Source organism: Vigna unguiculata, chromosome 7 (genome assembly GCF_004118075.2).
Source record: "Vigna unguiculata cultivar IT97K-499-35 chromosome 7, ASM411807v1, whole genome shotgun sequence".
NCBI classification, from domain to species: domain Eukaryota; kingdom Viridiplantae; phylum Streptophyta; class Magnoliopsida; order Fabales; family Fabaceae; genus Vigna; species Vigna unguiculata.
In genome coordinates, this window is record NC_040285.1 from 28,928,563 (window position 1) to 28,944,843 (window position 16,281).

Consider the following 16,281-nt stretch of genomic DNA (forward strand, 5'->3'; position numbering starts at 1 on the left):
GATTTTTTAAAATCAATTGATAAAAAATAATCCATTTAAAATCAATGTGTTAATGTTTTAATATTTTTTTTAATTTAAATTATAATATAGCGGGTACGGATATCCACGGGTACGAATACTATGATACCCGTACCCGCCCCGTTAACATGTGGGTGTAAAAATACCCGTACCCGTTACCCGCGGGTATCTATTTTCAATATCTATTTCCTATCCGTTGCAAATTTTATCCGTGAATACGAATTTTTTTGACATCCCTAGTTACAACTAATCATTGAATTCAAATTAAATAATAATTAATCAGTTACATTAAATACGCAGAAAAAGGTTGATCTGAAGTATAGTTCTATATTTATATAACTTAAGAAGATTGTCTTTCACAAAAAATACTTACATTCTAAAACAAAAGTAAGTTATTTTTTTGAAATCCATGATTTGGAATGATATCGGTTTTCCAATAATTGGATGTGAGATTGGTTAATGGCTGAAGACAATTATTGATGGCTGGCCTTATAATTCGGATGAAAAGGATGTAATAAGTACAATAAAGGCCATTATGGAATTCAGCGTGAGAGCACTGAAATTGGCATTAATTGTTACTTTCCAATCAAGAATGAATATTTAATCATCCATTTTCGAGCAATAAAAGGACATGAACAAGAGTTAATGTAATCTAATTAATAAAATTGTTGTACATTCATTCATCGATAATTCTGAGCTTCCAAAGTCACCGTTAGCACGATCTTGATGCTACCATGACGTCGACAACTTCATACCATCTTGAAAATTCTACAATTAAATTTAAATTTTAATACTGGGTTGTGTTGGGCTCGGTGTTTATCCATCGTCTTTGAAAATCATGGAGTGTTTATGTTCGACAAGCCCAATAGAAGAGACCCACTGCTGCAAATGACCCAAAAGAAGCTGGTTGTATACTTTTGGAAAAGACCCAAAAGAAATTCCTTCGGTCCTGTTATGGCCCTTACTTTTGTGTAATATTTAGCCAAAAAAGTATATATGAGACTGCCAATAAATAAAGAAATAAACATACAAAAAAAGTGTAATTTAGTAATAGAAATGTGAACAGAAAAATGGGATATAGAAAATTGAATGTATGAAAATGGTAGTGATGAGACGGCAGAATAAAAGCAACTAAAGAAAATGATTAAGGAAATAAGTTGGCATTGGTAAGGAGTCCGGCATGTAATAATTAATTATTGTTGAACAAATTTCATGTTTATGCCTGAAAACAACTGCATAAACCATTTGATGAAGTCGATGTTTCCCAAAACAATATTTGTTGACCTTGTACTCTTCGGTATTTATATAAACAAATCAGTCTGAAATATCTGGAGCCTGAGACATTTTGTCTGAACCTCTAACATGATAGGTCGTCATTCTACCCCTCCCAAATGGTCAGCTGAATTCTGTGCCTGTGGAGAACAACCTGTAACATGTAATAACATCATCTTAATTTCGTTTTTCTTACAACAAACATATTCATTTCTTACATGTAATTGATTATGTTATGCAGGTTTCGTAACTTGCTGTCTACCCTGCATCACCTTTGGCCAAATTGCAGAAATTGTGGATGAAGGACGAAGTTGTAAGATCATTGCTATTGGTATATTGATTATTTGTGTGTGTTGGTGGTTTTGAACGTGAGAATGAATTAATGTGTAGCTTGCGTTGGACAAGGGTGTGTGTATGGGTTACTCATGGTGGTAGCATGCAACTGGGTCTACTCATGCCTTTACAGAGAGAAACTGAGAGCAAAGTTTGGGTTACCGGCAGAACCTTGTTGCGATTGCTGTGTTACTTGCTGCTGCGACCCATGTGCCTTATGCCAAGAACATGCGGAGCTAAAAGCAAGAGGTTTTGACCCTTCCAAAGGTATTTATTAACTATTTCTTTTATGGAAAATATAATTACAAGAATTTTAAAATTGACGGTTTATTAAGCAAATTATATATATGTAGGTTGGATTGGGCCACCAAATGCACCTCCTCAAATGCCACCTTCCATGTCTAGATGATCCATCTCCCCCAATCACTATTCATCCACACGCAAATGCTTAGATAAATGAACATAACGTGAAGGAGGAAGAATATTTTCATCAATGTTTATGTTTGAATATTATGACATGCATGTTCTTGAACAATCTTTTATTAGTAAGTGATTTCGTCTATTTTATTTCATCCACTAACCATATTTATCACTTTTAAGTTTAATATGAATATCGATGTAGCAAGTTTGATGATTTTTATATTGGCTCTTAAACCGATCTAAAATAAAAAGAATATTAAGATGATTATTATTAAAATTAATATAATTTGTGTTTTTGTAAATTAGTTAAAGTTTTATTCAAGGATATATCGGATACGTTTTTGGGGTAATCGATGTAATGTGTATCACGTATTACAATGACTATTTTTCAAGAACTGACGTAATATGTCTTCCTATAAGGTTTTTAATATGCTTGTAAGGGCACATAATTATATACAGTTTGATCTGCCTTCTTTTTCAAAGAGACGATATTTCAACTTGTAATTACAAATAAATTTAACCAATTATACTAGATTGTAAAAAATATTGGCTTAGACCAATATTTACTTGAATAAATTTAAAAAAAATTATATTTTATTACTGTGTAATTTTAATAAATATTACTAATATTTTACAAAAATTTTGAGAATATAATTTTCTTTGATATTCAAGTATCACAAAATTAAAGTATGGAGTTATTAAGTGGTTTAATAATAAAGTTGGAAAGAAGGATGGAAAACGTTGTTGCGGGTTCAATATTCAATATTAATTTAGTCTTTATAATATAATTTTAATGTTAATGTTATTACAATCTCACTTCTAATAATAATTTTAAATATATTAGTGTTAATTTTAATTTTAATATTAGCTGTAATTTAACTTTTACTGATATGAATTTTAATGATTTGGGTTAAATTAATTTAAATTAAATTTAAACCTTAATTCTAAAGTTATGGTAATGATATTTTAATTTTAATTTAATTATTTATAATTTTTGTAAAAAAATTAATTAAATTAAACTTATATATATATATATATATATATATATATATATATATATATATATATATATATATATATATATATATATATATATATATATATATATATATATATATATATATATATATATAATGTTACTTGTATTGCTCAGGACTCGGTCAACAATAACAAGTTCACAATGATCAACAATAAAGTTGACAATGACCAACAATGAAATTATAGCACTGTAAATACAAATTGGTGAAAAATTAATGTTATCGCAACAAGAACTAGCGATATAGAGTGTGGTGGTGGCACACCAAACCACGAATCAAGTCTAAATATATTTTTGCTACCTAAATTATTATAAAAAATTGTATTTAGTTATTAAATTAAATTATAAAATATTTAATTTTAATAGTTTATGAAAATTAATATAAAATATTTGGAAAAGTTATACTGAAAATAATGTTTTACATTTACTTTACATAAATATATTATACCTTAGTTTAGAAACATAAAATGTTTAGAGATGAAAAACATTTTTAATTTTGAAATTGTTTTATATTCTAAGGATTAATTATTTAGACTTATGAATAATTTTTTTACTTAATTATGAATGATACCCTGAAAATGTAATGAAAAATAAATTAAACACAATAGTACAATTTATATGCAATTACTAGAAGTGGATTACTAGAAAATTACTCTTTTTATAAAAAAATTCTTAAAGTTTTTTTTCATATACTACTTTTTAAAATGAATTAAAATTTCGCAACATTTTACAAAGTGCTTTACAAAAGTGTTAATCTTTTAAATTAAACATTTTAAAAAAGTAACTTTTAGAAGTTTAAAAAAAAAAAGTCACTTAAGCATCTTTTGCACTTTTTGAAATAGCCATCACAATTCGCCTTATTTGTGAAGTCCTTTAGCATTTTCTTGTTGTGAAAGATTTGTTTCTAAATATAAAGATCAACAACTCCACTAATAAATGGGATAAAAATGTTATAATTATTATACTCCAAAGATTTGTCATTACTATAACGGTATGATAATTTTCCGTATAAAAATTTTGAGAAAAGAAAACTCGTCAAAATTAATTCGTAAAAGTTGTCTTGTATAACTTTCTAAATTATTGCTTTTAATTTATATATTAGTCAGTTTTAACGAAACTGGCTTATTTTCTTATTTTTCTATTTTAAAATTCTTGTGAAAGTTTTTTTAAACTTGTCTAAAAAATAAATAATTTATAACTTTGACGTGTATTACACTTGGAAAATTTGCCTCCCAGAGTTTTATAATTATATATTTTTTACTAAATTTGGGTTAGGTTTGGACAATTCTTGTTGAAGTTTCTGATTAGATTAGGTTAAATTAAAAGAAAATCAATCATTTACATGAATCACATTAACTCGAGTGACCAGACTCAGTTTAATACAATAAGTGAATCAATTACTTGATTCGAATTAGACATTTTTTTATATGAATTAAATTATTTTTTGAAAGTGAAATAAACCTAATGAACAATCCAAATATTCTGTTTATATATAAAAAAATTCAACTTAAATATAAGTATAAGATGAATTATTAATCGTTGTTCTACAAGTAGTATGAGAAACATTCAAACAAGAGATACAAGTATAGTTTTAAATAGAAAATCGACTTATTATTTTAGATAAAAACAATTTAGTATTTCATATATAGAAGTTTTTATGAGAAAACTAAGGATCTAATTAATAGCATGCCATCACTTACAGAAAATCGTATAAATAGATTTTTGAAAATTTATTGAAATGAATCAAAAAAAATATAAACACGTTATATTTTGAACTATACTATATATGGATAGTTTTTAAAATACTATCAATATTTACTACTACTAAATTTGTTGAATTATGAATTGCGTTTATATATTTTTACTATACAATCATATTTTTTAGAATTTTATTTAAAATTTTGATTTCGTCAAACTATCCCATTTCCAATCATTAATTCATTCATTTCAATCGGATTACTCACCGTGTCAAGTTTCACAGTATCCATTTTTTTTCGTATTTTAGGTAATTACTTAATAATTGGTTTAATTTGAATTTAAATGAAAAAGTAATAAATCATTAATCATATCAATACAAATCTAACTAGTATGATTTAGATTATTAAATCTACGGGATCAATTGGATCCAATCAACACAGGCTTCCACGCGTGCAAAATTACCATAAACATATTTAAATGCCTCTCCAGTGGAAAGAAGAGATTCCTTCATCTTTCGTTCTTTTCTGCTACTATTATTTTGAAATGTTTAGGGTAGGTATTAATTAATTAATTAATGTCTAATTAATATCTAAGAATTTCTGGGAAGGGATCACATCGATTTTGGTCTAGTCTTGTCATGAATAAGTTAACTTCCTTCTGCAATGCCATGCTGTGTGTGAATCGTGTGATTCATGTGTAGCACCTCCATTCGCTTTTGCCACCTAACCTCTGATACTTTCATTACCCTTTCTAATGCTTTTGTTTTGTCTTTCTATATTTTCTATGTTTCTGCTCACTCTCCATCTTCTTCCATCTTTCAAAGGATACAAGTAACTATCACAGACTAAAAATACACAAGATCCGGGCTTGATCAACCACCATGTCTGACAAAGTCAACCATGTTTTCAAGAAATATCTTCACCAGCTTCAGCACCATCCCCTCAGAACCAAGGTTTCAAATCTCTCCTTTCACACACTTCTCGTTTTTCTCATTTTTATTTAAAAGAGAATAAACAATTGGGTTTTATTGGAACAAATCGTTTTCTCTTATTTATTTTTCCCTTTGGGTTTTAAGATACTAATGGGGTTGTTAAAAAAAACCTTGTCGGTTGTTAGGCAATTACCGCAGCAGTTTTGGCTGGTTTTAGTGATGCAGTTGCACAGAAGATATCTGGGGCCAAGAAACTTCAGTTGAGAAGGCTGCTTCTTTTCATGGTATGTCCATTTTCCTTAACCATGTTTCTCCTAAATTATTGGTTCTATGAAGGAAATCACTGTTTCAATTTCATTTTCAATTTGTACAGTATCTGTGTCTGTAATGTATCAGATTTTCTGAAAATCGTTGGTATTTTCCATGGAGCTAACTAGAATATCATCTTTACCATCAACCTCTCAGAACTCTCATTCAGTGATCATGTAAAAAAAAAAAAAAAAAAAAAACAGTGTCACCTAATATGAAGCAGAAATTGAAGTTTGAAGAGAAATTTTTAAGGACTGAGCATATCTGAAATCAAATTGTTTTTGCAGCTCTATGGTTTTGCCTACTCGGGACCCTTTGGACATTTTCTCCACAAATTGATGGATAAAATTTTCAAGGGGCAGAAAGGCAATGAGACTGTTGCTAAGAAGGTATTGTGATTGCTATCCCTTGGTCTCTTCTCTGGTCCTTTCACTTGTGGGGACATTATTTTGTGTTGTGTTAGGTTCTATAATGTTTAGTCCTGCTACAAGGCTTTAACTCATTCTCTAATGAATGAAATATCCTCTATGAATAGGTGATCCTTGAACAGATAACCAGTTCCCCATGGAACAACTTCTTTTTCCTGATGTACTATGGCTTGGTTATAGAAGGTATGCTCACTGATCGAATAAGTTCTCATTTTTATGTTATACCTCAGTTTACACATTAATTTTGAAACATTTACATTAAACCTTAATGCCAACTTTTGCTGTTAATGCCTTGTCTGCTCTGCATCTCACCTCCTCGGAAACCATTCAATTGTTTCGCTCTTCCTTAAATACCTGCTTTCATGTGTTTATCATGATTATTATGCTAATGCAAGAAATCGGTCGCTTGTCGTTGCTTAATTCTTAACTTTGATCCTGTCACTGTTGTTGTAGTGCTGCTGAAGTTAGTATTTATGTGTCAATACGGTGTATTGCACTGGAATGTGGTACTTTAAAATGAGTGTCCTCAGTGCATTCTTATATTTCCTGGCATAACACGGATAATGAATTTCAACATATGGGAAATGCTAAATGTGTTCTGCAACAGTTATTTAATTATTTAATTCTTTACGTGATAAATGATGTCGGAGGTTTTTCTTGACAAGAATGTTAGTAATTTCTTTTGATGCAGTTTTAGCATTTCAAAGGAAACAAATTCAGTGCAAAACTTTTCAGTTTTATCAAACATACCCTTGACTAATATGAAATTGGTGAACTATATAATTAGCAAAATAAGTAAATAAATAAAATAAGGTCTAACAGTGTTTTTGGTGTTCCTACCTTTGGAGCATACAAAGGAGTCTAACAACGAAGTTTTATTTTCCTAAACTATCCTGTCTATATGAATTTTTGTGTTGGACAATCTGGAGGAGTTCAATACAAGGCTACTTGCATGTGTCTGAGTTACGATCTACAACAAGTACTTGTTCTTATCTATGTGAAACACATAGAACTCCCACAGAAATGACTTGGTCAAACCAAGAGGGTGGAGAGTCTGGAAAGTTGCAATGAAGAAGAAAACACAAACAAAATTTCAAGATTTAAGAGATTAGTATACATTGAGTGATAGAAAACATTTAAGCTTTTTTCGGAAAATACACCTCATATTTCTCTGATTTTCTTCATGTACTACACCTAAAATGTAGGCAGCTTTTCAGTTTTTGTTAAGTGTTATAATACATTTTCAAGACCTGACTTAAGAATGACAAAATAAGCTTTTTAAAGACTTTCTAAATTTATGGATAATACAAACAGTATTACATGATTAATACAACCTGTGAATAAGGTATCCTGACAAATTTATCTGCATTGCAATTTGTAATTAACTGGTTTGCAGGAAGACCTTGGAGTACAGTCACAGACAAAATTAAAAAAGATTACCCTTCTGTTCAATTGACTGCATGGAAGGTATGGCAATGAAAACACTCGTCTTCCATTCAGCTCATGGGTTTGAAAAGCTAGTTTTTTGAAGTTATATGGTTTTACTTGCAGTTTTGGCCTATAGTTGGTTGGGTGAATTACCAGTATATGCCTCTGCAGCTCCGTGTTGTATTTCACAGCTTTGTTGCTGCTTGCTGGTGAGTTACATCTTTGAACTTACTATATCCATGGCATCTCTCATTTGTTCTAAAATTCATGAATCAGCATCATGAGTTGATTATACTATGATAGCTATGCATTGCATTGTAAATTACAAAAGGTTCCTGTGGAGTGATGTGAAATTATATTTTACTCTTAGAAGCTGGTTCAGTTTTGACTTTATAAGGTCACGAGAGAGGGCATATTTAAAGCGAACAAAATACCTATTGTATAAATTCTGCCATCAACCATCATTCTGTGACTTAGTAATTTGCAAGACCTACCATCTTACCTGAAGTCTTATGCCTAGTAAATGCAACCAAGTGTAATATATTGTTGCAATTTGTTTCTTTTTGTATGTAGATTAAACTATTTTTTCTAAACAAACTTTCTCTAAAATATTGTATACATACCTTGAAAGGGACTAAAGATTTTGATTTTAGCACAAGGTTGAAGTGCATAATAGTTTGTTCCTTGGTTTAAGTTTGATAAATGAATTATTGTCATACCTTCCATGAATTTCTTGATAATTAATGGGCCTGTTGCATAATACTTTCTTTCTCATCAGGGGAATCTTTCTGAATCTGAAAGCAAGGTCTGTTGCAATTAAGAAAGCGTAGGACAAAATTTCAGAGTTTTGGGTAATTTTCTGTTTGCTTCCTGTGCAAAGTGGGATGGAAAATCTACCATAGGGAAGCATTCACGGTAGTTTGTTTGCCACATTAGACTATTCTTTTCAATTTCTGTTGGCTGTCACGACTCAGTTGAGCTTGCAGTAGTACTATCGATAAATGTGATGTTACTTCTTGTCAACATCAATTTATGGCATCAACTATAATCATACTATGATTTTGAAAACTATCTACTCCAAGCCCATTTTTTAAATATACTTTTGCTGGATAGAATTAATTCGGGAATAGATTTGTTTAGTTTTTGTGTTTATAAAATTAATTTTATGGTGACTAAACTGATTTTAAAAGATAAAAAGTTATATATATATATATATATATATATATATATATATATATATATATATATATTTGGTTAACAATAATGCCTTACTGCCACTTAAACTGATCTATTTTTCAGTTAATGTAAAAATTAAATAAAATACGAAAAGATGAGTTGATCGAGTAAGAATATTTATCGTCTTTATTTTTCTAAGAATGATGTCTAATCATGTAAGAGAGAAAGAGGGGATTTGGTTTAATTACTTTAGGTGGCGAGTCCTTCATCTTCTAAATATGATACCTGAAATAAAGATAACCAAATTTTAGTATGTTGACTAAAATTGCATTTTAAAAAACTAAATTTAACTTTATTTTATTGAAGAGACGAAAAGAGCACAAATCCAATAGAAATCTAAGTTGTGAGTAGGATGGCATGGGGTAGGGTCCGCTATTTCATCCGTATAAAAATAATATTTGTTATTCGTGAGATTGAATTAAGATGATTAAGAAATATATAATTAATTTTTAAAATAGTTTATTAAATGTAAAATTTGAAAATTAAGATATGTTCACGAAAGAAATTTTCAAAATAGCAGTTAAAGATAAAAAAGTTATTAAAATAAAGGTTAAAAGTAGACTATTTATAAAATAAATAATTTTAAAAGTAATAATTAAGGGTAAAATTGAAATATTGAAATATGGACATAAAAGAATGTATCTTTTTATACATTGTTATATATATGTCCCTTTGTTTAAACAAGACTTACTGATTTTAAAAAATTTGTAATTATGAATATATATATATATCCGTAAATATTTAAAAAAGTATATATTTTATAAAATTTTTAAATAAAATTATAAAATATAATATAATATAAATTTTAATTTTAATTAAATTTAAATTAATAAAATATTCCATCATTTATAATAGATATTAAAAAAATTATTATTCACAAGTAATAAATATTCATGGATGCTAACTATTCGTCGTGGATATCTAAGAATACAAATATATTTTGTCATCCTAATTGTGCGTGATCTAGATTTACAAAAGTCTATGTTATGATAAAAAGTAATTCTTACTGTCTACAATTTTTACGGACAAAAATTGAGAAAAAAAAAACACATACTTCCGTTTATAGATTTAGAACAAAAGCACGTTTAAGATTTGTTTTCGCAAGGATAATATTAGATGATTACGAGACTCAAACTTTATCTTACCACAATCTTTAAACCTCTTGATGGATGCTCATCGGTCCTATTCGACATGTCTTTAGCACTTGAAACTTGATGGATCATTGGAGGGTTACATGTAGAAAAGACTCCAACGATCAAGTCCGCAAAAGATATCAAAGTCAAATCTTAGATTATGCACTAATGAAATGTGTACTTTTAATTGCTAATGTCCACTCTTATTTATAGAAAACTAATATTATTTTCCTTGGTTTAGACCATGGGTTGGGCCTTAATTATATCTTTAGTGATCCTACCCTTTATTGGGCTTATGTGGACTTGGTTTGGACTAAAGTTTCAAGTCCCGCACTTTTTTAAAATAGTTTAACTAATTTATTCTAAGTTGGAGTATGTGACATTCTTGGTAATAATAGGTGTTTTGAGAAGGTCATGTAGTTAATCAATCTTGGTTGTTATGTAGGTTTAGTTGATTCGTTATTTTGCGTTATGCGTTTAGTTGTGGACTGTATGGTATTCCTATATGCTTAGCGGTTGTTTGCAAGTTAACGACCTTTACGGTTTGCGACCTTCCTAAAATGTTGGACAATCTAAATACTATTATATAATAGTTAATTTATCCATTGTAGATACATAACGATCGATCTAACCACTATAGTACAATATTAAAAAAATATATTCTGATAAATACTGGATGAGAAAAAGTTAAAATGAAATCCAAAGCCTATTGGTTTAAGATATTAAATAAGATTTTATGTTTTTTCAAGAAAATATATTTATGTTTGAATCTTGGACATTATAAAACAAAAACGCATGAGTGTACTAGACTTAATTTGGATTAGCCAGAGGTGAGATATAATAAAATTTAACTTATATGCCTAGATAACACATCTGTGTTCCTAACACTAAAATTTTGAACCTACATCACAAATTATATTTTATTTGACAAGCAAATATACAAATATACACTAGATATTGATATGAGCATAATTTGTACACCGGATATTCTCAAGAAACATTGTTTTTTGGTAAGTTATTTTAGATTTACTATATCAATTTTGTAATTGATATAAATCCAACCTTTAAGAACATAATAAGTTTTATCCAATTGTTTTTACCTGTGAACCAGATACTCAGGTCAATAAATTAACTTCTTTAAATTAATAAATGATTTTCAAAGCTTTTGAGAGAAAAAAAAAAACGAAGGATGTTTCTTTTTTTCTTATCTTTATTATATTATAATTATTAAATAAATATACACGAAAGTGGTGATCATTATGATAACTACAATAATAATTATTATGATACGAAGATGATTAATGAATCAAGGATCAAAGTGAGATTCATGTAAATTAGAATAAGAGAAAAGGTACACTAACTTTTACCATGACAATTTCAATTGAATCAATGTAGTAAATACTTACTCTATATGTTGATTAAAATTTTAGTTATCGTAATAGGTGTGTTTGTTATGTCAATTCAAATTATGTCGATTCAAATTACACCTGTGACAAATAAATTTTATCCAATTTATAAAAGTATTATGTTATTTATTATGAGAGATGAATTACAGTTCTCATAATCAGTAGATATTTGTTTGTTTAATGAGAAAACCATGTTACATATACAAGATTTAACATATAAGTAAACCCCAAATAAAATATAAAAACAATAATTATCCAACTATAAACAAACTACCTTGATTTGTATCCCTTAATAACATATAAATGATAAGTAGTGATTAATTGTAAAGTGACATCTATGTGAAGAAACTTATCCAGAAGGTTTTTTTTTTAAGAAAGAAAAAAATGAACAATTGTATAAGCAAAAATAATAGATGCACAGATTAAAAAAAAAAAAAAAGAAGTTATAGAACTAATATAAAAAAGCTCCTAAATATTAATTAATGTATAATGTATTTTAAATTTATGAATTTTTAATTTTAATTTTTCTTTGATATAAATATTTATGAAAGAATTGGTTAAGTATCTCTAAGCATAGAGTGTCAAACATCTAGCTTGAATATATCAAATCCAAAGGATACACAAAAATATGCAATAAAATAATTTGAGACCAAGACGTGATGCATAATGAAAAACAAATTGTGAAAATTTTATCCAAACCTAAAATCGGTCCAGCAATAAAATATTTGAGTAATTTATATGAATTTTAGGTTAACATTACATTTGTATTGCTGTATATATAAAAAAGGTGTATCCAAAAGCAATTCTACCATTGCACATCGAATCATCAATCTATAATACTTCAGCAACTGCATCTTATTAACAAAGATCATTCGAATTATAAGTAATCTACTATTTTAGTTAATTTATGATTTTTTAAAAAGAAATCAAATAAATGAAATAGATAGTTTTTAACTGATGGATATTAATATCAATAATAGCATTAAGTTTGGATAATTTGGATCTATAGAAGAAATAAATTATTTTCATAATCAAGATAATGGAAGAAGCAAGAAGCAGCAGAGACAAAAAAGCTCCAACTTGAATGAAATTAAAACTAACCTGTGCAAGTTTGCAAAATACAACGATTGGTGTTATTTGCAGGCACAAAGATGTCTGTAGGAATACCCAAAAGGAAAGAAAAGAAAAAAACATTGTCACTTGTTAATCCAGTTGGAAAGTTGAGTGGGGTTCACAATTCCCTTTATGCAGGTCCCCTTTATCTTCAAAAGGTTTGATACCTCCTCGTAACTACCATGCTCCTTCACCGCACTGGGTTTCACCTCCCCAGTCTGCGGGTTCAACCGGATTCTCTTCTGTTCTACTGAGGTAGAACCAGATAAGTCGGGTCGGGCCGAGTCCAGTTCAATCCTCCGACCCAAAAGTGTTCCTTTGGTCAAAAACTCGTGGGCTAGATACCCGGCTAAAAGCCCATTTGAGGGTGGTGGCTCAGCGGCTTTTGGTGGAGCCGATTTATCAACTTCAGCAAGCTTCGCCTTTCTTGAGTTGCCACCTGGAAAATTTCTACGAGGATGCTGACTCATTATCGAATTGTACGAAGCGTAGAGGCCACTACTACTTTTGTTTTTGGAAGGGCAAATTTGCGAAATCCCAAGTTTTGTCGTTAGTGAAGGAACCTCAAACCGGGTCCACAACTAAAGCGTTCCAACATGCAATTAAAAACAGCAACAACAACGGTAACAAAAAAAATTAATAACAATAATAATTTAAAAAATTAGGCGAAAAAAGAGTTGGTTAGGGTTGTGGAAGAAGGAAACCAGGAATCGGCGTTGGGTGAAAAAACGAGAACAGATCTGGTAGGGTTTGAGGAGTCACCACCGCATGCGACGGAGTGAGAGAGATTATATAGATGAGTGAGAGACCAGAAAGAAAAGAGCGGAATTGTGATTTGGGAGTACGAATGGGAGAGGGAAGAGGAATAATAGTGTGCGAGGAAAAAAAGAGGGTCATAATATATTTATCTACCAATTTGTTTTACTCATTTGTCCCTCAATTTTCAATATATAACTCCTACGTCACCAATAATAAGTTATAACTATTTTCTATTTTAGGTTAAATACAATTTCAGTCTTCTTCATTGGTTAAATATTACTTTTGTTTTATTTTATATAAATTCATTCACATTTGGTCAGTACAATTGTTTTAAAAAATTAATATGCGTCTCTCTAAAAATATACGTGAATTTATAAACCGGCAAAGATGATCAAGGAGGATAAATGAACTCTTAGATAAATAAACGGATTAAATATATTTTTAATTTGTTTGATGTAAATTTGGAATTTGTTATTGTTAAAAATTTTAATACATTTTTTTAAACTTTAAAAATAAATTAATATAATTTTTTAGTTTAATTTTGTTAATTTTTTTCAATTAACATTGAAACGGGGATTCCTGGTTAATATTGGAGTGAAAATGTATTGGTGTACACAATCAAAATGTTAGCACGAAACGCGTTAACACATGTCAACAAAATTTAATAGAATTGAGATAAAATGATTATATCTATTCATTTTTTAAATTTGAAGACTAAAATGTATCAAAGTTTCGAACATAAAAAATTTTCAATTCATCTGTATATTTGGATTAGACAATTTAATAGAGTAATTTATTTATTGAAGAATTTGAAATACTTTCACAGAAAATGATATGTTTAGATGAAAAAATTAAAAGGAGATTGAAATTGAAAAATTTTGAATAAGGTATTTTAAATAACTATAATGGTAAATTTGAAATTCACTAAAAAAAAGAAAGAAATTAAAATGTCCAAAGTTGTGAAATTGTTAATTGGTTAGGACAAGAAAAGTCCACAAGTCCAAACATTCGAGTCGGGCGAACATAAAGATGTCAAAATAGGTTTCAACTTAGTTTACCACGAGTTCGAATCGGGTTGAATTGAGAAAATGTCATTTTTTTCAAAAGTAGGTTGAACTGAACCAATTCACTTAATCACGGTTAAATGGGTTTAAACCGAGTTGGAAGTAGGTTGACCCACAAGCCACCAACAACAACACTATTAATTTTTTCAACAATTTTAAATTTTTTTTATTATAATTATTTTATTAGAATATTTAATTTATTTTTTTATCAAGTTATATATGTTGATACTTTAATCTTTAATTATTATCTTTATAATAATATTTTGAGAATTAGGTGAACACTTTGATCTTATTATTATAAAAAATTAATCAAATTAATTCACTTTCATTTTAGTATAATAAATATATAAAATAAATTGTAAAACGAAAAAAATTGTATATACACCATGGATTCATGGAATTAAATATTTTATATAAAATAAAGCATACTCAAAAAATTATGTTGTCATGGTTACGAAGCCTTTTTTTTTTAGTACATTGAACTCGTAGCCTTGTTTCATGGTATTAAAGTTGGTTGAGAAACTGGTTCTATCCAGCTAAATTGTTATTCAAATTCCTTACAATATAATCTATATCATTTAAAAAAAATGGAGTTTTTTATCTCCCTGTTTTGTTGGAACAGGAATGAAAAGTATAATTTTGGATAGCTTTATGTTAGATTTTTCGAGAGATGATTTACTAGGAAGATATAATACTAATGAGACTTGAGTTCAATCACATATGATATCATTTTTAATCCAAAATCTTAATACAATTAGTTCATGAGTCTTTATCCTTATATGATACTCCACTTTTTTATTTATACCCAATATAGAACTTATACACATACTTAGATTCCCAACACTTCAAATGTTAGTGTATTTAAAGATATCATATGTTAACTTTGAATAACCTCCAACTATACAATGTAGACATATTTGTATATTGTAAAACACATATGTGCCTCATAATTTTCAATGTATATATGGTTGAAGACAGGACCATGTCAACCAGTGGCGGATCTTGACAAAAAATGTTGGAGAGGCTAAAGTAATATAATTTTGAGATTATTAGATTCGATCATTAGTATAATGTTTTAAGAAATGAATTCTCTAACTGAAGAAATAGAGTTTATCTTCTTTTCATCAATAGTTTCTTTTTTATCACTTTTAAAAAATGAATTTATTCTTTTATTTTTTATCAATATACTTTTCTTTTGTAAATGACATTAAAAATAATTTATCATAGTATTTTTTTATAATTGAGACACATAATTATTAAAAAAATATTATAATCAAGTCATAATTAAAAATCGGTTATGAAAAAACACATAATACATTTTTTTTTCTACATTATTTATTTTTCTTCTATATTCATAAAAAAAAATATACAAAAAAGCTCATGAGATAAAAATAATGTTTTTCGTTATTGAGACATGAGTCTAGAAAAGGATGTGATAAATGAGAAATGAGAGCAAAAATAATGAGTTTGTTTCTAACTTTTTTTCTTCAAGAACAGAAAGAAAACATATGAGAGTAAAAAATGATTACAATATTAGAGTGAGAAATTATTACAATTTATGAAGAACTAAAAAGATAATGAGAAAGAAAATAAAAATTATCTTAAAAAATATTTGGCTTAATTACTCTTTTGATTCATGTTTTGGTTTAAAAATGTTAAATTGATCCTCCAGTTTTTAGTTTTAATTTGGTCCCAAT

General features: G+C 28.3%; 3 protein-coding genes across 5 annotated transcripts; 2 read left to right on the plus strand and 1 right to left on the minus strand.

Moving 5' to 3' along the window:
- Positions 1-1,290: 1,290 nt before the first annotated feature.
- LOC114189553 (cell number regulator 9-like) lies at positions 1,291-2,169 on the plus strand. The gene is made up of 4 exons (XM_028078148.1): positions 1,291-1,453; positions 1,532-1,603; positions 1,681-1,890; positions 1,977-2,169. Exons 1-4 carry the CDS (start codon positions 1,381-1,383, stop codon positions 2,030-2,032), a joined length of 411 nt encoding a protein of 136 aa, XP_027933949.1. The 5' UTR covers positions 1,291-1,380; the 3' UTR covers positions 2,033-2,169.
- Positions 2,170-5,244: 3,075 nt separating this feature from the next.
- Positions 5,245-8,992, plus strand: LOC114189696 (peroxisomal membrane protein PMP22). Of its 3 annotated transcripts, none has more exons than XM_028078341.1 (8): positions 5,245-5,329; positions 5,601-5,729; positions 5,894-5,992; positions 6,305-6,406; positions 6,553-6,628; positions 7,842-7,912; positions 7,997-8,082; positions 8,652-8,992. In XM_028078341.1, exons 2-8 carry the CDS (start codon positions 5,658-5,660, stop codon positions 8,701-8,703), a joined length of 558 nt encoding a protein of 185 aa, XP_027934142.1. In that variant the 5' UTR covers positions 5,245-5,329; positions 5,601-5,657; the 3' UTR covers positions 8,704-8,992. The 3 variants fall into 3 exon arrangements, with proteins under 3 accessions (XP_027934142.1, XP_027934143.1, XP_027934141.1); XM_028078342.1 differs by lacking the exon at positions 5,245-5,329 and adding an exon at positions 5,350-5,422; XM_028078340.1 differs by lacking the exon at positions 5,245-5,329 and having other exon boundaries at positions 5,373-5,729.
- Positions 8,993-12,688: 3,696 nt separating this feature from the next.
- Positions 12,689-13,657, minus strand: LOC114190675. The gene is made up of 2 exons (XM_028079651.1): positions 13,466-13,657; positions 12,689-13,342 (listed from the first exon to the last, which is right to left on the minus strand). Exon 2 carries the CDS (start codon positions 13,229-13,231, stop codon positions 12,845-12,847), a length of 387 nt encoding a protein of 128 aa, XP_027935452.1. The 5' UTR covers positions 13,232-13,342; positions 13,466-13,657; the 3' UTR covers positions 12,689-12,844.
- Positions 13,658-16,281: the final 2,624 nt, after the last annotated feature.